The sequence below is a fragment of the Ovis canadensis genome, chromosome 2 (genome assembly GCF_042477335.2).
Source record: "Ovis canadensis isolate MfBH-ARS-UI-01 breed Bighorn chromosome 2, ARS-UI_OviCan_v2, whole genome shotgun sequence".
In the NCBI taxonomy this organism is placed as follows: domain Eukaryota; kingdom Metazoa; phylum Chordata; class Mammalia; order Artiodactyla; family Bovidae; genus Ovis; species Ovis canadensis.
The window spans coordinates 205,800,215-205,824,769 of NC_091246.1; the positions used below are offsets into that span (position 1 = coordinate 205,800,215).

General features: G+C 38.6%; 1 protein-coding gene and 1 long non-coding RNA gene across 3 annotated transcripts in view; both read left to right on the forward strand.

Annotated features, from left to right (window-relative positions):
* Window positions 1-9,538, forward strand: part of PLCL1 (phospholipase C like 1 (inactive)) — a 370,849-nt gene extending 361,311 nt beyond the window's left edge. For both annotated transcript variants that reach the window (XM_069577931.1, XM_069577932.1), the window contains one exon: window positions 7,876-9,538. In XM_069577931.1, coding sequence (XP_069434032.1) covers window positions 7,876-8,058 — 183 coding nt within the window. In that variant the 3' untranslated portion in view covers window positions 8,059-9,538. The remainder of the gene's footprint in view (window positions 1-7,875) is intronic.
* A 3,072-nt stretch (window positions 9,539-12,610) lies between these two features.
* The window catches only part of LOC138434082 (uncharacterized), a 76,752-nt gene continuing 64,807 nt past the window's right edge, over window positions 12,611-24,555 (forward strand). The window contains exons 1-2 of the long non-coding RNA XR_011254639.1: window positions 12,611-12,771; window positions 18,271-18,396. This is a non-coding gene — a long non-coding RNA (uncharacterized lncRNA). The remainder of the gene's footprint in view (window positions 12,772-18,270; window positions 18,397-24,555) is intronic.

Sequence of the window (24,555 nt, forward strand, 5' to 3'; positions counted from 1 at the left end):
AGAGAAGGGGGAGGGAGGAGACAGAGGCGACCTGGTGGAGAAAAAGGAGAGTCCAAAGGAGGAGAGAGCAGTCAAGCCAGTAATCTCGCTCCCAAGTAAAAATGGGTACTGAAGATTGGGTTTTTAAAGGTACAAAATTGATAATAAATACCAAAAAGCAAAGATTAAAAATATAGAGGTTGAATTTTCAAAAATACAATGTTAAAGAAAGAAGAAGAAAAAAACAAAGTCACAAAAATTATTAAAAAATATATATACATGAAATTTGCTTAAAAATAGGGTCTTTTTTTTGAAAAGTAATAGTAGGTTATAAAAGTGAAAATTAAAGGAGTAATAGAGGACTTAATTAAAAAAAGTTAAAAAAAAAGAAAAAAGAATGATCATAAAAATAGTAAAGATATATCTAGGACTTTCTCTGGTGGTATTGTGGGCAGTGTGGGGTCAGTTCATTTTTGAATAGTTCTTGGTCTAGCTTATATTTCTCAAGCTCTATAGGCCCCTTCGTATGTAGTAGGTACTAATGACAGGGTTTAAATCTGTTGCACCTGTCACTTCCAAGGCGGTTCCCTCTGTTTTAGCTTCTTCTGTTTGCTGGTCTCTTCAGTGTCTGATTTCCGCCCTGACACAAGGCGGGTGGTGGTGGACACTTTGTTTAGGCTCACTTGTTCAGTCGTGCTGTGGGGAGGGAGGGACACTGCAAACAAATAACACTGGCGTGTGCTTGCAGTGTCTCAGCCACACTGGGCCTGCCCCCGTTCGCGGTGCACACAGCTCAGGCTCTAAGTTGCTCCTCTGGGAACCGTCCGAGGCTGGCCCTGGGCTGCACACACCTCCCAGGTCTAAGCCGCTCAGGTTCAGGCACTTGGGTAGTCCTCAGAGGCGCAGACTCGGTTGGGCCTGCATTTTGTGCCCTTCCCAGGTCAGAGTAGCTCAGGTGTTTGGCGAGCACGATCGCTGTGACTTATCGCCTCTCCCATCCCTGCTGCTCGATTTTCTGGGTGTACAACTGCTACACCTTCTCAGGCAGATGATGACTGTCCAGAACCCCAAGAAGTCTTAGTTAACAAAGAAGCCTGCTTGCAGTTTGGTAGATAATGTCTCTCTGGGGCTGCTATTGCCCCCTTCCAGCCCTTCCAGCTCTGGCTGCCTGTCACCGGAGGGGGATGGTGTGCAGCCGGCTGATTCTGTTCCATCCTTTGTTCTGTGTGCGGTCTTGGCGGTGTCTTATGTTAGAGCTCTTCACATGGCAGCTATCCCACAGTCTGGTTTGCTAGCCCAAGTTAGTTCGCTCTGATCACACTCAGGATATTCGGACCTGATCCTTACTCTAAGCAATGCAGCACATGCCTCCCTGCCCAGCCCCCGCTTGCTAGTGGCAGGTGCAGGCATCTGCGCTGCTTCTCCACTGGGGGAGTTACTGTTGGGCTCATAATCTGTGGGGTTTAATTATTTATTTATTTTTCCTCCCTGTTATATTGCCCTCTGTGCTTCCAAGGCTCGCCACAGACTTGGCAGTGAGAGTGTTTCCTGGTGTTTGGAAACTTCTCTCTTTTTAAGACTCCCTTTCCGGGACAGACCTCCATCCCTACCTCTTTTGTCTCTTTTTTTGTCTTTTATATTTTTTCCTACCTCTTTTTGAAGACAATGGGCTGCTTTTCTGGGTGCCTGGTGTCCTCTGCCGGCATTCAGAAGTTGTTTTGTAGAATTTACTCAGCGTTTAAATGTTCCTTTGATGAATTTGTGGGGGAGAAAGTGGTCTCCCCGTCCTATTCCTCTGCCATCTTAGGACCGCGCCCTCACAATAGTATTTTTAAGTTAAAAAATTTTTTTTATTGTGGTAAAAGTCACAAAATATAAAACATACTATTTAACCATATTTAACTGTACAGTTCAGCAGTTCTAAGTACATCATATTGTTGTGCACCTCTCACCATCATCCATCTCCTGAATTTTTCATTTCCCTAAACTGAAAGTCTGTCCCCATTAAACACTAACTCCCCATCCCCCTCCCCACTAACCCCTACCTCCTGGGCCCTGACATCTACAAATATACTTTCTGACTCTATGAATTTGTCTATTCTAGGTACCTCGTGTAAGTGGAATCAAATGGTATTTTCACCTAATGTATATTGGAATGTATTTTTAAGGTTAGCTTAATATGTGTCCTACAAATAGATTGTGCCTTCTTTCCCCCCCACCTACTGTTGTACAGTAGGTTCTCATTAGTTATCTCTCTTATGCTAAGTTGCTTCAGTTGTGTCTGACTCTTTGTGACACTATGAACCATAGCCTGCCAGGCTCCTCTGTCCTTGGGATTCTCCAGGCATGAATACTGGAGTGAATTGTCATGCCCTCCTCCAGAGGATCTTCCAAACCCAGGATTGAACCCTGGTCTCTTACTTACAGCTCCTGCATTGACAGGTGGGTTCTTTACCACTATCACCACCTGGGAAGCCCATAGTAATATATAATCATCCCCAATCTGCCAATTCATCCCATCCTCTTTTTCCCCCTACTTGGTGTCCATACATTTGTTCTCTACATCTGTGTGTCTATTTTTGCTTTTTATTGTCAGTAGTAATTTATTAGTAGTAATAAAAATTGTGGTGGCATGGTAGTATGTCAGTCCCATTTGCAATCTAAATGCATCACATATTCCTTGATTTCTAGATTTTAACTGTAGTTTAATGATGTTGGAAAGATTTGCTTATGAATGCTTAATGCACCTTTTTAAAAAAACTCATTAATCATTACTAATTTTTAGATTCAAATTTCTGTAGTGATTAGTGGTTTTCTATGATTCTAAGTGTTACTCTTTAAGTGTGTTGGGATTTCCATGGACTATGACATTTGGAAGCCAAATAACCGTGGAGGTCATTGTTGTTGGGGCTTTTGATATTCTTTTGTCTCATCAGCATCAGTCTGCCTGAGATACCCTATATTACTTTTACTTCTCTTCAGATTGAAGCAGTCCTCATGTTTTCCCCTTAAGTGTCCTTAATACTGGAGAGATGCTAAACGTTCCCATGAGATTGCTCATATATTGAAATGTTGGCAACAGCTAGACATTTCTTTCAAGTTGGGTATTCAAAGGTCAGATTGTCCATTAATTGTTCATTCCAGGCCATTACAATCTCAGATTTATTTTCCCAAGAGATGTTATGCTTTATATACCACCAAGTAAAATGAATTATCTTGGGCTTCTCTCCTTTCTGCCTTTCTCCCAAGACCTCTGTTGGAGGTGAATTTCTAAGTATACTCTTTAGAAATACCCAGTTATAATACTCCTTAAATGAATACTACACAGTCAGTTCAGTTGCTCAGTCATGTCCGACTCTTTGCAACCCCATGAATTGCACCACACCAGGCCTCCCTGTCCATCACCAACTCCTGGAGTTTATCCAAACTCATGTCCATCGAGTCAGTGATGCCATCCAGCCATCTCATCCTTGGTCGTCCCCTTCTCCTCCTGTCCCCAGTGCCCCCCAGCATCAGAGTCTTTTCCATGAGTCAACTCTTCGCATGAGGTGGCCAAAGTACTGGAGTTTCAGCTTTAGCATCATTCCTTTCAAAGAATACCCAGGGCTGCTCTACTTCAGAATGGACTGGTTGGATCTCCTTGCAGTCCAAGGGACTCGCAAGAGTCTTCTCCAACAACACAGTTCAAAAGTATCAATTCTTTGGCGCTCAGCTTTCTTCACAGTCCAACTCTCATATCCATACATGACCACTGGAAAAATCATAGCCTTGACTAGACGGACCTTAGTCGGCAAAGTAATGTCTCTGCTTTTCAATATACTATCTAGGTTGGTCATAACTTTCCTTCCAAGGAGTAAGCATCTTTTAATTTCATGGCTGCAATCACCATCTGCAGTGATTTTGGAGCTCCAAAATATAAAGTCTGACACTGTTTTCCCATCTGTTTCCCATGAAGTGATGGGACCAGATGCCATGATCTCTGTTTTATGAATGTTGAGCTTTAAGCCAACTTTTTCATTCTTCTCTTTCACTTTCATCAAGAGGCTTTTTAGTTCCTCTTCACTTTCTGCCATAAGGGTGGTGTCATCTGCATATCTGAGGTTATTGATATTTCTTCCGGCAATCTTGATTCCAGCTTGTGCTTCTTCCAGCCCAGCATTTCTCATGATGTACTCTGCATATAAGTTAAATAAGCAGGGTGACAATATACAGCCTTGACGTACTCCTTTTCCTATTTGGAACCAGGCTGTTGTTCCATGTCCAGTTCTAACTGTTGCTTCCTGACCTGCATGTAGGTTTCTCAAGAGGTAGATCAAGTGGTCTGCTATTCCCATCTCTTTCAGAATTTTCCACAGTTTCTTGTGATCCACACTGTCAAAGGCTTTGGCATAGTCAATAAAGCAGAAATAGATGTTTATTTGGCTTAGCTAAGTGATCTAAATACCTAATATATCTTGTGGGAAATGATACACAAGACAGAGCTATTTCAAGGGGAGAGTTATGGTATAAGCTGGCTAGTTAGGAGGAGTTTGAGAGGGAGTGTAATGGAGTAGAGAAAGAGTGCTAGTTGGTCAATAGAAATCACTGCACATGTAGTGGGAAGAAGTCAGCCCTGAAAAGGAATGACAAGATGGGGGTTGTTAACAATAAACTTCACCCTCTTTACAGTTTTGCCTAGAATGAGTCTTTTCTGCTTCTGTTTATTTAATCAAGAGGACTCAAAGAGTTTAGTCACAGAACAGAAAGATGACCTCTCTATTTTCTTCTTAAAAAGAAAATTGAAACAGCATGTTTACATCACTATTTAAGTGTAAATTTTAATAATGTAGTCTTTCATTTTTCTTGTTCTATTAGTTAATAGATTAGTTTTTCTTTTAATATTTTTTACCTGCCTATATCATGTACCCAGGACATGTTGTCTCTTAGTTATCCAAAGATGATGTCCTTGTGTTTTTGTGTACTGGCACAAGCTGTCTTCTCCAATTGGCCTTTGTTTTCTAGAGAGAGTGATTTCTGTTTACCAGAACTGACACAGTCTGGCTTTTAGGCCTGGATGCCACTTCTCAGAACCGATGAGATGACATTCTGGCTGATTAATTAGATGTGTTCATAACCTGCTGCCAGAAAAGAGACATGAGAGCATTATGCATTAGTAGTATCAAGCTTGATATTTTTGTGTATTTCACTGCTCTCTTGCAATTAGGAAAGATGCCAGCTTTGCTTTTGTCATGCTTTAAAAATGCTTGATGAAAATTTCAACACTAAGAGAAAAGGGAGCACTTAAAACTAATACTCTGAAAATGAGTGTGGGTATAATCTGTTTATTAATACAGTTTTTTTAAAGGGATGTTTGCATTTGTAAAAGCAGTAGCAGTATACATATCTCAGTAAAAACAAACCCTTATATATGGATGCATTTTAAACAAGTTGGCAAAATTTATATTAAAATGTGCACAACATCAAGACATTTATTTAGTAGTGGTGGTGGTGGTGGTTTAGTCACTAAGTCGTGTCCAACTCTTGGGACCCCATGGACAGAGGAGCCTGACAGGTTATATATAGTCTATGGGATTCTTCAGGCAGGAATACTGGAGTGGGTTGCCATTTCCCACTATTTAGTAGTTGACTATGTCAATTGCTTTTCATATCACCTAATAGCATATTTACTTGTGATTATTTAAATCACAAACAGCTTTTCAACATACTTTCTTTAATCTTTAAAACTCTGAGGAAGGCAGAAGAATGTTTTTATCATTTTTACAAGAGATAAATGGCATAGGGAGAAATTGTTGGAGCTAAAAGCACAACTAAGATCCTCTGACTTTCGTCCCTGCCAACATACCTTGGTGCATCTCATCTTCCTGACTGTAGATCCCATCTCTAAGTTCTGTGCCACCTGGGCAATGATTGTCTTTTTATCTATCTTGTTTCCAAGGGTAACGATGACTGGGAGGCTTTAATGTGCTTTGTAGAGTGCACAACTTGCCTTGAAGAGATGCCATATCATCTGTAGTGGTTAAGACTACAGACTCTGGAGTCAACTGCAAGACTTTATTTCAACCCCAGCTCTACCACTTAGCAGCTGTGTGACTCTGGGAATGAGGACCATTCTGGGCCTCTGTTTGTTTTTTCACTCTAAACTTAAAATAAGAAAAATGCATATTTTGTGGGGATGTTGTGACAATTGAATAATGAACATATATAAAGCATGAAGAAAGATGACCACAGAGAGCAAGCACTTTGTATGTTATTATTATTGCTTAAGGACTGCATTTTCAAGGTGGATATGACCTTCTTTTTAACTTTCAGAGGGAGCTTATTATTGTCTATACTTCCCAAGTTCTGCTGGTGTAGTGCATATTTTTCCCTTTGAAAGTCCCTCTATATCCTAGAGTGTGTTCAGTCTCTAGTCTAGTCTTAGTCTAAATTCTAAGTGTGGTGTGTGAAATACGGTAGGCTTCCCAGGTGGTGGTAGTGGTAAAGAACCTGCCTGCCAATGCAGGAGACATAAGAGATGCAGGTTTGGTCCCTGGGATGGAAAGATCCCCTGGAGGAGGGTATGACAACCCACTCCATATGCTTGCCTGGAGAATCCCATGGATCGAGGAGCCTGGCAGTCTACAGTCCATTGGGTCGCACAAAGTCAGACACGACTGAATTTACTTAGCACACAGGGCACACCATAACAAAAATATTAGGCAACGCCTTACTTACTCATCCTGTGTTTAAAAGTGTTGTTTGAAGGATTGAGCTATTATGACATAAGGTGGAACTGGCAAGTGCTTGTACAGATTTTGAGGAAATATTCCAAAGCATTTAAAATACAAGCTTTCTCATATACCCTGAGGTGAAAGCCTTCATCAAATTAAAGAAAGCAAACAGCATATCATGCATAAAATAGATGACTTTTCTCATTTATTCTTTTTCTCAAAGTCTCTGCTTTATAGAGAAACTCTCCAGCAGCTCGTATAACCTCCAGTTTCAAGGTCATACTCTCATGCATTGTCGTGAGAATGAAGCTAGGAGACAGAACTGCTTCCTCTTTTGTCTGTACCTGTAGAGATGTGTTCTGGCTTCCCCATACTTACTTCAGCCCCCTGGGCCAGTGTCGGCATACATAGTTGATCATCACAACAATGAACTAAAAAAAAAAAAGATAATGGAAAAAGATCACTCAGGCTCTGATGTAACTGACAATGGATGATTCCCTGTGATCCTTGTTTGCTTTTTTGTTTTAATTGACACACTAAGCCTCCAGAGCCTCTCCTCCATCAATGAGATGGGAACATTGTTTTGACGAAATGGAAGGGATAGAAGGAATGTGGGTAACCTGTAACTTATCAGACTGCAAACTGCAGTGACGATGCAATGTATTAAAAAATAAATAAAAATAAAACAGCATCTCACCAAGCATAAGGGTGTGTGATTTACTTTATGAAAGATATTTTGCTTTGTAAGCCCTTGTACACTAAGGAGCTGATTTAATTTTTGGTTCTTTGAGGAAGAGCTTCTTTCCTTGTTTTCTCCCAAGCTTAGGAATCCTGGGCCGGGTGGGACAGGAGATGTAGCAATGTGTAAAGTCTCAAACCCTGGTGATGGAAAGGTCGAGTGTCCTCGGTACATTCAGAGGAGGGTGTTTCCTCCCACAGGAATCTCAAGGGGGCTGCCGGCAATCACAGAACCAATGGTGAAAGCTCAGGTTGAGGTCCTTGAGTTAAATTACAAAGACCCTCAATAATGCAAGAAAAGAATGCGGCCTAAACCTGGCAAAAGTGGGCTCTCAAGTCCGAGTCTGCTCCTCGCTGAGCAATAGCAGGAAGCGTATAGGATGATGTCACTCAGGATCTTCCTGGCCTGTAACTTTTTTCTTTGATGTTTATTTCTGCTTGTTTGTAGGGCCAGGGAGACCTATTGAAGAACGCCAAGAATGAAGCCATAGAAAACATGAAGCAGATCCAGCTGGCATGCTTGTCTTGCGGCCTCAGTAAAGCCCCCAGCAGTGGTGCTGAGGTGAAGAGTAAGCGCAGCCTGGAGGCCATAGAGGAGAAGGAGAGCTGTGAGGACAATGGGAAGCTGTGACCCCGAGCGGCAGCAATGCCTTCACCTAGACTTCCTGCCAAGGACTCTGGTTTTCCCTTCTGATTTGCTTTCTTTAAGATTTTTAGAAGTTCACAAGAAGATGCCCTCTATGGGATATTGGACATAAACAGATATTTTCACAGCGTCAGTATTTTAATGTAGTTAATTTATCTAAGTTAAAACCTCTGGTAGCAGTGTTTTAAAATTCTGAGTTTGTGTACACACTCATGTATGGATGTGGGTGGAAGTGTGTGTATGTGTGTATGTGTGTGAGAGAGTGAGAGACAGAGATAGAGAGATAGATAGAGAGCCAAAAAGAAAGATTGACAGAGATAGATGGGAAGGGAAGAGGGAGATTGAGATTCTGTTAAAATCTATTCTGTGTTGCATTATTCATTTGGTAAGTTATTAGTTATCATTTTGGGACAAATTTGTTAATCTGAAATTCTAAAGAGCACTTACTATAACCTGTTGCTGTGTTTAATTTTTACTTCTCTACCTTTGTCATTTAATTTAGACATCTTAACATAGCTTATTGTGGAAGGAAGCCAAAGTTACCAATGCGTAGATATTTTAATAGATTAAATATAGACTAGACAAATTCCTAAGAATCACAGTAGAAATAAAAGTGAATGAAAGCTAAACAATTGATCAGAATTTCTGGAGGATCAGTTAGTGAACTCTTTAAAATATTTATTAAATAAAATCAAGTTTTAGAAAGCTTTTTGTAGTTTACTAAACAGATGTGACTTCATTGGAAAAGCTGATCATAAGTGAATTTATACCCACCCACTCTGAAACACAGTGAAAACTCTGTTGAGATTAGAATTTTGATGTGACAACAATATTCAGTTATGAAATTCCAAGGTTGAGATTTCTAAGAATGTCTCATTCTTCCAAACTGGGGATCTAGCGTTCATTTTCTCCAACAAACATGGGCAGAGAGGAGGTCTTGGCTTTCATTGCATTTAATTTATAGTACTAAATTTAAAGACATTGTCCAAACAATATCATATCATCATCTTGAGATGATATAAATTCTGTGCATCAGATAACATTGTGATGATTTAAGGACTAACTGATTACAAAAATTTATTACATAATTTTAACACATGCAGAAAAACATACACGCCAAAAAAGCAAATGACTAATTTGGGTACATTTATAATTGCATCCAGATAATTTTTATCCTAATATCTTCATAAAGTACTTGAGTATAATATGTTTGTTACCTCCAACAGAACTAAATGTTCTATGGTTATGAAAATTTATTTATTTAAAACATTGCTTTTATTTTGAAAAGCTTCTTAATTAATTTGGTTAACAAATATGCTAATTTGGGGGACGTTAGGGAAGATCACTGTTGAAATTTTGCAAATATAAACATCTTCTATGGCTACTGTGTTAAGTTATTTCTGACTTCTTAACACTATTATGTTTATGTTGCACATTACTGAGAGAGTAAAGATATAAAACAACACTTTTATTGTTCTCTTTTATTGGAAATTAATTGAAAAAGGAGCGATAATGAAAATAAGTTATTATATCAGAAATATCTTACAGAATATATGTCCATGGACCAGATATGATGATATTTCTCTCTAGGTTTAAAACTGGGTGCTTAGAAAGCACACAAGCTCGTTTGAAGGTAGGTTTCCAATGGTATACAGTAACCAGAAAAAGTGTCCTTACCCTCCATTGTAAAAAATACTTAACGCTGCATGGTAGTTACAAGAAATAGTGGAACATCATCAAAGTCCTTTATGATGAAAAATAGGTGATATAGATAGGAACAAAACCTTCCTGATATCAGCCAATTGGTTGGTTTCACCTGTGGACTGCTTCACATCCCTGAATTCCTCGTGGAAAAATCCATGCCTTCACCAGAGAGACAAGAAGACAAGCTAAAGGGTGGCAGACTTTCAAAGGATATTTATTCATGTATTTATTTTAGGGTCAAATCCAATCTTCAGAGTGGCTTCCCCAGTTTATTCCGTGTGTCCTGAGGCTCCACACACACTTAGGCTCTACCCAGATATTCTTGAGAACATGATGCCACTCTGCCTCATCTAATGCTACTTCTGTTGGCAGCCACACTCTTCTCCATTGTGTTGGGTATCTCTGGTAGACAGGGAGTGCCATGTGGGGCAGGCAGTTGCAAGGGAAGAGGTCTTACCTCTTGACGGAATAACAGAAATGAATATACCAACCTTTTTTCATTATTGTGTTCTACAAGGGTCTGTTTTCTTTCCAAACTTGAATAGCGGTAGAAAAAAACCCCCTTCTCTCCACTTACATTTTGGGGATGCTAGGAAGGCCGTGTGGAAGATATTAATTCTGTTTTTGTTTGTTAATTTTTACATTACCCAGGAGATCTGAGGTAGAGATGGTAGGTATTATCATTGACATTTTATAGGTGAGAAAGCCCAAGGCCACTGATACATTAAATGGAAGAACTGACTTGCAATTCTGGTCTGTTTGATTTTATGTGCAAGAATATATACTCAGTGATTTTGATAATTTAATTCTCAAAAATTTAAACTAAACTATTACCTCTTTCCTTTATAATCACAAATGAAAAAAACTTCACGCTGCTTTCTTACATTAAAATATTAATGATCAATATAAAAATGTAAAAATAGAGAAATGTATAAAAAATAAAATTCTTCCAATATACCTTTAGATTTATACCACTTATACCCCTTAGACACTGTTTAGCATTACTTTATGTGTATAAATATACTTTCCATTTTAGAAAAAATGAGATCATATTATAGAAGCTGTTTTGTAACAGGCTTTTTATAGCAATAAAAGCAATACATCTTAAATATCTTTTGGTACCAACAATATGCATGTACATTGGTACTGTCAGCCTTTGAATTGGAAACAGTCCATACATGACATATTTTATTTGGTCACTGAATCTTTTTCAAAAATTTTTTAAACAATAGACAACTTTTAAACATGAGGAGATTTCACATAAAAATTTCAGTTTTTTACTTCACTTAAAATATTGGCTATACTGACAACACTAGACACTCCCCCACTTCTTACTTGGCATCAATTAATTGGAGTTGCCCTCTTCAAAAGGGGCACATGCTGTCTAAGTCTGCCAAAGAGTCTCTTCACTCATTTATGTTACATCTTGCCCCTGTGGTCATCTTAAGTGGTGATCCTTGATCCACATCATTATTTATAATTATGACATGGTGTCTTTGTCTGTGGATTACCATAACATATTTTACCAATATCCTATTGTTAGACTTTTATCTACTAATTTCTTATTATACAAGCATTGCAGTGATGAAATCTATTTTTGCAAAGTTGTTCAGCTTTTTCTCTAGGATAAATTTCTAAAAGTGGAATTCTTGGTCAAAGAATAGATATATTTTTAGGGATTTTGTGGTAATTGGCAGTTTCTGGAAACTTACCAATTTAATTTCCTACATAAGTTTATGAAAGTGTACAAATCTTGGCTAATATAAAATTTAATGTTTCTTATTTTCATCTTTACCAATCTACTACGTTAAAAATCTTACTTCTCTTTATCTTTATTCTCTAGTGAGATTGAACACACTTTAGTATGTTCATTGACTATACATAATCTCATAGAGATTGTCTTTTTTTTTTAAGTCAATTTTTGGGTGGACTGTTAAATTTTTATCTTTTATTATTTATTTTTAAGAGGCATTTACTTAATAAGAATCTTAACCCTGAGTTTGTTGTGTGTGTTGCTAATGTTTTTTGATGTATAGATCCCTAATTTAATCCATGTTATGATTTTTTTCTTCTTGTTTAGTGTTAAAGACATTTTTGCCCCAAATGTTCATGAAGATATTCTTTAATCTGCTGGTAGCTTTTTTGATTTACTTTTCACATTTAAATTTACAAGTCCCCTAAAACTGACTTCTGTGTAGAGCATAAGGTAGAGGACCAATTCCATCTTTTCCCACCAAGGATAATCAATTGATTGGGTTCATTTATTGTAAAGACTGTCCTTTGTCTATGCCTCTATAGTGCAAACCTCATGAAAAGTGTAGCAGTCAAGTATGTGTGTGTGCCTCTTTACAGAATCTCTGTTCAGTTCCATTGGTCTATGCCTGTCCTGGCAACATTATTTTAATGTCTTCATTACTATAGTTTTACCATGTTTTGATATCAGAGAGTGTAGGCTCCTACTTCTCCTCTTCCTCACCATTTTCTTGGTTATTTTTGCTCTTTTGTTTTCCATATAAATTGTAGAATCAGCTTATCAATTTCCATCAGGAACTTCATGGAATTTTGGTTAGTATTCTACTGAATGTATGGGGAATCCTGACATATTTACATTATTGATTAATGCAGTCCATTCTCATGGTGTATTTCTCCATTTTAAAGGTCTTATTTACTTTCTCTTAATACTACGTTGCTGGAGAAGGCAATGGCACCCCATTCTAGTACTCTTGCCTGGAAAATCCCATGGGAGGAGGAGCCTGGTAGGCTGCAGTCCATGGGGTCACTAAGAGTCAGACACGACTGAGCGACTTCACTTTCACTTTTCACTTTCATGCATTGGAGAAGGAAATGGCAACCCACTCCATTGTTCTTGCCTGGAGAATCCCAGGAATGGGGGAGCCTGGTGGGCTGCTGTCTACGGGGTCGCACAGAGCCGGACACGACTTAGCAGCAGCAGCAGCAGCAGCAGCAGCAGCAGCAGCAATACTACATTGCTGTGTAAGGTTTTGGACTTCTTTAATTAGATTTATTCCCAGATATTTAATGTTTCTCTTGCTGTTAGAAATGTTAACATTTTAAAATTCCAAATTGCTTATTTATGGCATATAGAAAATACAATAGATTGCTTTGTGATAGCCATATATAAAATGAGTTTACCAAATGCATTTGTTAATTGTAATTACTTCTGTATTATTTTGGTTTTCATCCATACACAGTCATGCCATCTGAAAATAATGACAGTTTTATTTTTTTGTTTCTGATTCTTTTATATGTGTTTTATTTGTTTTTCTTGCTTTATTGAACTGGCTAAAACCTTCAGGACAATATTTAACAGAAGTGATACCAGTGAACATCCTTTCTCATTCCCAGTCTCAGGGGAAAGTTTCCGATATCTCATCATTATGTATAGATGGGGAAACAATGGAAACAGTGTCAGACTTTATTTTTTGGGGCTCCAAGATCACTGCAGATGGTGACTGCAGCCATGAAATTAAAAGACGCTTACTCCTTGGAAGAAAAGTTATGACCAACCTGGATAGTATATGCAAAAGCAGAGACATTACTTTGCCAACAAAGGTCCATCTAGTCAATGCTATGGTTTTTCCTGTGGTCATGTATGGATGTGAGAGTTGGACTGTGAAGAAGGCTGGGTGCCACAGAATTGATGAACTTTTGAACTGTGGTGTTGGAGAAGACTCTTGAGAGTCCCTTGGACTGCAAGGAGATCCAACCAGTCCATTCTGAAGGAGATCAGTCCTGGGTTGGAAGGAATGATGCTAAAGCTGAAACTCCAGTACTTTGGCCACCTCATGTGAAGAGTTGACTCATTGGAAAAGACTCGGATGCTGGGAGGGATTGGGGGCAGGAGGAAAAGGGGACGACAGAGGATGAGATGGCTGGATGGCATCACTGACTCGAAGGATGTGAGTCTGAGTGAACTCCGGGAGTTGGTGATGAACAGGGAGGCCTGGCGTGTTGCAATTCATGGGGTTGCAAAGAGTCGGACACAACTGAGCGACTGAACTGAACTGAACTGAACTGATGTATGATACATACTCTAGATTTTGGTAGATTTTATTGGGAAATTAAAGTTTTTAAATGTAACTTTTGCCATTTATATAGAGATAAAAATATAAAAGTAAATTTTATGATCTTGGGTTAAGTTCATGAATTTTAGGTGTGACCCACATATAAGTGGACAAAAGGAGAAATAAGATTGGACTTCATCAAAATTAAAACTTCTGTACTTAAAAGGATGCCATCAATAAAGTGAAAAGACAATTCAAGAGTTTGCAAATTGCATATCTGATAAAGACTGGAATTAGAATATATAAAGAACTACTACAACATAATAGAAAGACAAACTAATTTTTAAATGGATCTGAATAGACATTTTTTTCAAAGAAGATAAAGATATTCAGCATCATTAACCATCACAAAAATTTAAATAAAAACCCACAATGTGTTACCATTTTGTATCCACTGCTGCTGCTGCTATTGTTTGGTCGCTAAGTTGCTAGAATAGCTATAATAACAAATGCAGTAACACATTTTAGTGAGGAGGCAGTAAAAGTTAGAACCATCATACACTGCTGGTGAAAATGTAAAATGGTGCAGCTGCTTGGGACAACAGCTTGACATTTCATCGGAAGGTTAAACATAGTTACCACAGACCAGTAATTCTATTCCTAGGTATACACCTAAGAGAAATGAAACATATGTTTACAAACAAAAGCTTGTACACAAATGTTCATAGTAGCGTTATTCATAATAGTAAAAAAAAAAGGAAACAATTCAAATGTCCATCAACTGATGAAAGAATAAGCAAAAAAATATATCCATTCAGTTCAGTCACTCAGTCATGTCCAACTCTTTTCAATCCCATGGACTGCAGCACGCCAGGCTTCCCTGTCCGTCATCAACTCCCAGAGCTTGCTCAAACTCATGTCCATCGAGTCTGTGATGCCATCCAACTATTTCATCCTGTGTTGTCCCCTTTTTTACTTAAATTGTTAAATACAATGGATCATTTAATAATAATAAGTACCAATAAAGGCTACAAGATGAATGAGTCTTAAACACATGCTAAGCAAAGAAGGCCAGATATAAAGGCCATTTAATGTATGTTTCCATTATGTAAAATGTGTGTATTAGGCAAATCCATGGAAACAGAAAGTACACTAGTGTTTGGCAGGGGCAGGGACAGGGTGGAGTGGAGAATGACTACTGAAGGATATGGTTTCTTTTGGGGGTGATAAAAATGTCTGGAATTAGATAGTGGTGATGTTTGCACAGCTTTGTGAATGTACTAAAAACTATCATGCAGTTTAAAAGAATGAATTTTATGGTATGTAAATTATGGGTAAAATGATTATAAATAAAAGAAACATAAAAGAACTTATATACTGAACCAAGCACCATTAAGTAGTGAAATAACTCTCAGCAGTCTAATATATCTGAAATTGGTGAGAAGGTGGGGGACAAAGAAAGTGAGAAAGTAATGACTCAAAAACCCCTCATTCTTATTGAAAACTATAATGCCCCAGATCCAAGAATCTTAAAAACGCCCGAAGGACCAGAGACAAAAAAAACAAAAAAAATGCTCATTATAGTCATCAAATTGGTCAAAGTAGTGATAAGGAGAAAAGTTTGAAAGTAAGCAATAAAATAAGGCATGTGTGTATGTTTGTCTGCTCTTGCTTGTGGTCAACTGTGGTCCCAAAATATGGAAAATTTCAGAAATAAAAATTCATAAGTTCTTTATTGTATGTTTTTCTGAGTGTGATGGATTCTCACATTGTCCTTCTTCATCCTGCCTGGATTCGCCAACCATTGACATTATATTGTCAGAAGGTTTAGTTCAGTCACTCAGTCATGTCTGACTCTTTGCGACCCCATGAACTGCAGCACGCCAGGCCTCCCTGACCATCACCAACTCCCGGAGTTCACTCAGACTGACGTCCATCGAGTCAGTGATGCCATCCAGCCATCTCATCCTCTGTCGTTCCCTTTTCCTCCTGCCCCCAATCCCTCCCAGCATCAGAGTCTTTTCCAATGAGTCAACTCTTCACATGAGGTGGCCAAAGTACTGCAGTTTCAGCTTCAGCATCATTCCTTCCAAAGAAATCCCAGGGCTGATCTCCTTCAGAATGGACTGGTTGGATCTCCTTGCGGTCCAAGGGACTCTCAAGAGTCTTCTCCAACACCACAGTTCAAAAGCATCAATTCTGTGGCACCCAGCCTTCTTCACAGTCCAACTCTCACATCCATACATGACCACAGGAAAAACCATAGCCTTGACTAGATGGACCTTTGTTGGCAAAGTAATGCCTCTGCTTTTGAATATGCTATCCAGGTTGGTCATAACTTTTCTTCCAAGGAGTAAGCGTCTTTTAATTTCATGGCTGCAGTCACCATCTGCAGTGATTTTGGAGCCCAAAAAATAAAGTCTGACACTGTTTTCCCATCTGTTTCCCATGAAGTGATGGGACCAGCTGCCATGATCTCTGTTTTCTGAATGTTGAGCTTTAAGCCTACTTTTCACTCTCCTTTTTCACTTTCATCAAGAGGCTTTTTAGTTCCTCTTCACTTTCTGCCATAAGGGTGGTGCCATCTGCATATCTGAGGTTACTGATATTTCTCCCGGCAATCTTGATTCCAGCTTGTACTTCTTCCAGCCCAGCATTTCTCATGATGTATTCTGCATATAAGTTAAATAAGCAGAGTGACAATATACAGCCTTGACGTACTCCTTTTCCTATTTGGAACCAGTCTGTTGTTCCATGTCCAGTTCTGACTGTTGCTTCCTGACCTGCATACAGATTTCTTAAGAGGCAGGTCAGGTGGTCTGGTATTCCCCTGTCTTTCAGAATTTTCCACAGTTGATTGTGATCCATGCAGTCACAGGCTTTGCCATAGTCAATAAAGCAGAAATAGATGTGTTTTTGGAACTCTCTTGCTTTTACCATGATCCAGCGGATGTTGGCAATTTGATCTCTGGTTCCTCTGCTTTTTCTAAAACCAGCTTGAACATCAGGAAGTTCATGGTTCACGTATTGCTGAAGCCTGGCTTGGAGAATTTTGAGCATTACTTTATTAGCATGTGAGATGAGTGCAATTGTGCGGTAGTTTGAACATTCTTTGGCATTGCCTTTCTTTGGGATTGGAATGAAAACTGACCTTTTCCAGTCCTGTGGCCACTGCTGAGTTTTCCCAAATTGCTGGCATATTGAGTACAGCACTTTCACAGCATCATCTTTCAGGATTTGAAATAGCTAACTGGAACTCCATCACCTCCACCAGCTTTGTTCCTAGTGATGCTTTCTAAAGCCCACTTGACTTCACATTCCAGGATGTCTGGCTCTAGATTAGTGATCACACCATCATGATTATCTGGGTCATGAAGATCTTTTTTGTATAGTTCTGTGTATTCTTGCCACCTCTTCTTAATATCTTCTGCTTCTGTTAGGTCCATACCATTTCTGTCCTTTATCAAGCCCATCTTTGTATGAAATGTTCCCTTGGTATCTCTCATTTTCTTAAAGAGATCTCTAGTGTTTCCCATTCTGTTGTTTTCCTCTATTTCTTGGCATTGATCACTGAAGAAAGCTTTCTTATCTCTTCTTGCTTTTCTCTGGAACTCTGCATTCAGATGCTTATATCTTTCCTTTTCTCCTTTGCTTTTTGCCTCTCTTCTTTTCACAGCTATTTGTAAGGCCTCCCCAGACAGCCATTTTGCTTTTTTGCATTTCTTTTCCATGGGGATGGTCTTGATCCCTGTCTCCTGTACAATGTCACAAACCTCCATCCATAGTTCATCAGGCACTCTGTCTATCAGATCTAGGCCCTTAAATCTATTTCTCACTTCCACTGTATAATCATAAGGGATTTGATTTAGGGCATACCTGAATGGTCTAGTGGTTTTCCCTACTTTCTTCAATTTAAGTCTGAATTTGGCAATAAGGAGTTCATGATCTGAGCTACAGTCAGCTCCTGGTCTTATTTTTGTTGACTGTATAGAGCTTCTCCATCTTTGGCTGCAAAGAATATAATCAATCTGATTTCGGTGTTGACCATCTGGTGATGTCCATGTGTAGAGTCTTCTCTTGTGTTGTTGGAAGAGGGTGTTTGCTATGACCAGTGCATTTTCTTGGCAAAACTCTATTAGTCTTTGCCCTGCTTCATTCCGCATTCCAAGGCCAAATTTGCCTGTTACTCCAGGTGTTTCTTGACTTCCTACTTTTGCATTCCAGTCCCCTATAATGAAAAGGATATTGTTTTTGGGTGTTAGTTCTAAAAGGTATTGTAGGTCTTCATAAAACCATTAAACTTCAGCTTCTTCAGCATTACTGGTTGAGGCATACACTTGGATAACTGTGATATTGAATGGTTTGCCTTGGAGATGAACAGAGATCATTCTGTCATTTTTGAGATTGGATCCAAGTACTGCATTTCGGACTCTTTTGTTGACCATGATGGCTACTCCATTTCTTCCAGGGATTCCTGCCCGCAGTAGTGGAAGGTTAGCCGTTGCCTAATGCTGTGTCACAGTGCCTGTGTCATTCATTCACTTCATCTTACTATGGAGGTGTTCTGTCATTGCGTGCCATCACAGGAAGAAGGGTGAGTACAATGCGGTGTTTTGAGACAGAGCTCATATTCACATAACTTAAACTATAATTGATCTATTTTATTATTATTGTTAATCTCTTACTGTGCCTCATTTATGAATTAAACTTTATCATAAGTATGTATGTATAGGGGAAAACAGGGCTGGACATGTAGCTCAGTGATAGAGTATATGCTTTGCATACATAAGGCCCTGAGTTTGATCCCTGGCATCTCCTTGTCTTTCAATCAACTGTGTTCGTTTGTTGGGCTTCCCAGGTGGTGCTAGTGTTAAAAGTCCTCGCCTGCCAATGCTCAGGAGATTTAAGAGGTGGAAGTTTGATCTCTGGGTCAGGAAGATTCCCTTGAGTAGGAAATGACAACCCACTCCAGTATTTTTGCCTGGAGAAGTCCATGGAGACAAGCCTGGCAGACTATAGTCCAAAGAGTTGTAAAGAGTCGGACACGACTTTAGTGACTTAGCACGTGTGCACACATTGTTGTTAATCTCTTACTGAGCCTAATTTATAAATTAAACTTTATCATATATATGTATGTGTAAGAAAAAACATGGCATGTATAGAGTTTGGTACTGTCTGTGATTTCAGGCCTCCACTAGGGGGTCTTAAAACATATCAGTCATACTTATGAAGAATGTTTTATCTTGAGGATGGTGATCATTCTAATGTCATACATATGTCAAAACTTAATCAAATTGTATGCCTTAAGTGTGTGCAGTTTATTTCATGGAATTATAAAAACTGTGGAAAATTCTGAAAGAGATGGGAATACCAGACCACCTGACCTGCCTCTTGAGAAACCTATATGCAGGTCAGGAAGCAACAGTTAGAACTGGACATGGAACAAAAGACTGGTTCCAAATAGGAAAAGGAGTACATCAAGGCTGTGTATTGTCAGACTGCTTATTTAACTTATATGCAGAGTACATCATGAGAAACGCTGGGCTGGAGGAAGCACAAGCTGGAATCAAGATTGCCAGGAAAAATATCAATAACCTCAGATATGCAGATGACACCACCCTTATGGCAGAAAGTGAAGAGGAACTAAAGATCCTCTTGATGAAAGTGAAAGAGGATAGTGAAAAAGTTGGCTTAAAATTCAACATTCAGAAAACGAAGATCATGACATCTGGTCCCATCACTTCATGGGAAATAGATGAGGAAGCAGTGGAAACAATGTCAGACTTTAATTTTTGGGGCTCCAAAATCACTGCAGATGGTGATTGCAGCCATGAAATTAAAAGACATTTACTCCTTGAAAGGAAAGTTATGACCAGCCTAGATAGCAAATTAAAAAGCAGAGACATTACTTTGCCAGCAAAGGTCCATGTAGTCAAGGCTATGGTTTTTCCAGTAGTCATGTATGGGTGTGAGAGCTGGACAGTGAAGAAAGCTGAGCACTGAAGAATTGATGCTTTTGAACTGTGATGTTGTAGAAGATTCTTGAGAGTCCCTTGGACTGCAAGGAGATCCAACCAGTCCATGCTAAAGAAGATAAGTCCTAGGTGTTCATTGGAAGGACTGATGCTGAAGCTGAAACTCCAATACTTTGGCCACCTCATGCAAAGAGTTGACTCATTGGAAAAGACCATGATGCTGGGAGGGATTGGGGGTAGGAGGAGAAGGGGACAACAGCGGATGAGATGGCTGGATGGCATCACTGACTCGATGGACATGAGTTTGGGTAAACTCCGGGAGTTGGTGATGGACAGGGAGGCCTGGCATGCTGCGATACATGTGGTCGCAAAGAGTTGGACATGACTGAGAGACTGCACTGAACTGAACGAAGGGCTTCCCAGGCGGCACCATGGAGGAGACGCAGGAGACGCAGGTTTGATCCCTGGGTCAGGAAGATTCCATGGAGTAGGAAATAACAGCCCATCCCAGTATTCTTGCCTGGAGAATTCCATGGACAGAGGAGCCTGGCGTGCTACAGTACATGAGTGGCAAAGAGTTGGACACGACTGAGTGACTGAACATACACACATATCCTAGTAAAACTTTTAAAATACTCAGTAGTTTCCCTGTATCAATAATGTTTGTGAAGCAGGTTTATTTTTTCACTTATAAGTAAACATTTCCTCTCCCTGAAAGTTTCTGGTTTTTCTTTTTCTCTGATATGCATGATATCACCTCTGTATATTTTCAAATAGTTAAGTTTTACTTCTATTTGGGGAATTGTGAGTTTACAGAATTGGAGTTTTTTAGCTTAAAAAGCTTTCATTTTGTATTTTTCCTGTGTGTGTGTGTGTGTGTGTGTGTGTGTGTGTGTGTTTAGGGACATATTTGCTTTCATGTATCTGCTCTAGTCTTTTCAGGAACAGTAGTTGGCTATACCGTCATTGTATCCTTTCATCTTCTCTGTAATCATGTCATTTTTCTGCATTTTCCTTTGTATTCTGGGAGATTTGTGTGTGTGTGTGTGTGTGTGTGTGTGTGTGTGTGTGAGTTTACAACAAACATTCCATTTTATATGCTGTCAGTTTTGTTGTTTTAGTATTTCACCACGTTTTTCATTGAAAATATTTCTTCCTTTTATCTGGCTATTCATTTAAGTTCCTGCCTGCTTCTCATACAGCTTTTTCCCTTATGATCTACTTTCTGATCCAATCATTAAAGTTAATAGTTACTGTGTCTTCTGTGTGTCAAATACCATGCTATATGCTAACATGCATAATCTCATTTAGTTCTCAAAACATTTTTAGAGATCAGTGTTATCACTTTGGAGATAGGGAAAGGGAAACTGAGGCTTAGAGAATGTGTATTGCTACAAAAAGATCACCCAAAATATATTGGATTTAAAAAATCAAGCCTGTTTATTTTGTTCACAGATCTGCAGTTTAGGTAGGGTTTAACAGAGGTACCCAGCTCTGTTCCATTCAGTGTCAGTTGGGGTGATTTGAAGGCTTAGGGCCAAAATCATTTGAAGACTTTTTCCTGCCCGTGGCTGGTCATGGATGATGGCTATTGACTGAGACTTTAACTGGGTATCTACAGGCAGTCTCTGCATTTGGCCTGGTCTTCCTCACAGGCCATGTGAGGTCTGCCTCACTGGTCATCGTGGCTGGGTCTGAAGAGTAAGTGTTCCTCAAGAGAGCGAGGCAGGGCCAAGCAGTGTCACCTCGTGTGACTTAGTGTTGGAAGGCACACAATGCCACTTCTATTACATTACATCCACTGAAGCAGCACAAAGGCACACCCAACATCAAGGAGGTGTGGGATGGGTTTCTACTCTTACTGAGGGCATGCATGTTCACCATGATGAAAATAATGTGAAGAAAGTAGCTTCATTCATGTCTGACTCTTTGTGACCCTATGTACTGCAGCATGCCAAGCTCTTGTGTTCATGGGTTTTTCCAGGCAAGAATACTGAAGTGGGCTCACATTTCCTCCTTCACAGGATCGTCCCAACCCAGGCATTGAACCCTTGTCTCCTGCATTGCAGGCAATTATTTACTGCTGAGCCACTGGGGAAGCCCATATTGAAATGTGGTAAGGCTCTAAAAGACCATGTGAAACCAGAAATGTTACTCTTGTCAGTTTGGGAAACTTTAATCTTCCACAGAGAAATTATGTCATTTTCCCAAAGTCACTTGATAATAATGAAGCAAGTTTTCTTTTTTCATAAAAATAATTTCTTCTTGCAATTATACTAAGTATAAGAGATTCTATATAAAATTTTTTTAAAAATTTATAAGTATGACTTTCTATAACTCTTGTGTTATGGTCATGTTCCTTTATGGTGTAGGAGCTTTTATTAGCATCTTTTGTGTTACAAAATATTTTTTTATATAAATTCATGCTTTGTAATACTTTAAGAAAATTGTCTTTCTTGAGAAATGACATGAGTTTGTTTTTGCTTTATTTCCTCTCTTTAGCTAGGATGTTTTTAAAACCCTTAAAATTTAAATGAAGAACTGAATCTTTGATTATAAGCCACAGAATCTGATGTTACTTATTTAGTAATCTAGTCATCTCAGGGTTAAGGACTTGTGACTTAGCAAAGACTCAAGTGTTCCTAATAAAAAGACAACCTTGTAATGAAAGGGAATGATTTTACATGCTTTATTAATTTTTATTCCCAAATGATGTAGTATTTTGTTTTGTAACATTTTCACATTTTATGACAGGTTTTATAATTCACATTCATCTGGTGCAGACACCAAGGAATCTTTCTTTACCCAGGGGTCCCTAGAAGTCATACTTACTGGTTTCCAATTTGGTGACTTTTCATTTAATAGCTATTTTAAGTATGATTTTGTCAACAAGGTAGAGGAAACCAGAATAGTAGATCATCCAAAGTATGTTTAGGTTATAGCTTATTTAAGCTTAAACTCCCCCAAATTCCAAGGGTACAATACTGAAAATTTCTTTCTTCATGTATTTTCATCATGGTGAACATGTTGCTGACATGCTGGTGGCATTAGCATAAATGTACTTCTAGGCTCCAAAGTCTTTCTAAATTCTTTAAATTTATCTGGGCCCTATTTGGAATATATATTAGAATACATTAGAATATATATGAATATATATATATATATATATATTTGTTTATTTGTAAAGTGGTAGATTGCTGCTGCTAAACTGACTCCTGAGTCTGCATTTGTCCATTTCCAAATTGCCATATAAATATTATCCTCTCTTCTGTAATATCTTCTTAGAAATATAATGCATAAATGTTTAGATTTTAGGATTGCTAAAACAAATATATGACAGCTCCTGGCACACTGCTTAATAATACTTTTTATCTGTCTGTTATTTATGTAACCACAGATTTCAGCATTTCTCAACAAGGAATTCACAATAGCTTGATGGGTAAAATAAACCATTGACATAGGAAAGGATAACAATAGCTTTTATAAGAACCCTTTATAGCACTTCTTATCTCTGAAGAAAGCAATGAGACACAGCAGAAAGGATAAGAATGCTATTCAAATAAAATCTCAAGGGCATTGTAACTCTTCAATGATTAAAATTTTGCTCAGTAGCTAATATTAATGTGCTGAATTCTTAAATTTCTCTTTATCTGCTTTGCTTCAAAGATGTAGCTACTACTAGCACATACAGCGTAAGAAATTTGACTTTGCAAGCTGGAGAGTCCAGATTTTAGATTTTCTGCAGTGTCCTTCGTTGTATAGTCATATCTGGGGCACTATATATTCTGATTTTTTATTCATAAAATATAATCCTGCCAGGCATGTGGGGCTAGGAGAGTGCTGAAATCCCTTTGGTAAGCACTTTGATGTAGAAGGCCTACATATTAATATACTGGACTTGCAATATTCTAGCTTCCTTGCCATCGTATTTAGGTCAGGTTTCAGTGCGTAGGACCTATAAAGGCCTTTGTTCTTTTGGACAGAGCAGCAGAAGGACGGGTGAACATTTGTTGAGGTTTATCATTTTATCGGTGTGCTTTCTGAATTTCTTCTATCTCCTTTCATGGCAGTTTTCCTGCAGCTTTCCCACCACACTCTGCATGTTTTCTGGTTCCATAATCTGTTCATTGATTCCCTCCTGTGCTTAAAATTTCAGTTAGCTTTTTAAGTGAGAAAAATGCTGAGCCTTCTAGAAAAAAATTTAAAAATCACTCATAGGCCATCATGCAAAGAGAAATCAATGAATACTCTGAGTCTGCTTCTCCACCAAATCAAATCCACTTTTATCCTTGTGCCATCTTCATTCGATTTGGACTCCTCTGTACTGTTTCTTTTCTAACTGGTTAATTCTTCTATTTGCTCAGGGAAGGGGTGTTTCTGAGCCTATTCCCTTGGGCCAAATGTCCCTCACAGGCTACTTCCATTGTGAAAGAAAGGGCTTTCACATTGAAAGTGTATTTTAGGAGTCAGCAAATTAGGAAGTGTTTTTTTTTTCTGCTTCTTTTAAAAAGTGGATTTCTTTGCTATCAGTTTCTCATACCATCAGTTCCATTTAGTTGTGAGGAGGAATTTAACACAATTCAAAGGTTTGTAATTTTTCTATTTAAAATATCAAGTTGTAAGAGAACATGCTTTTAAAATTGGTTTCTATGTTCATTTGTTATTAGTGTCAGATTTTACACTATTAAAAATTAATGTCATTAAAAATAGTGTCATTTTTTGGTAGAGAATATTTTGGCATCTCTGAGTTTTAAAATAAATCTCTGAGTAAAAAAATA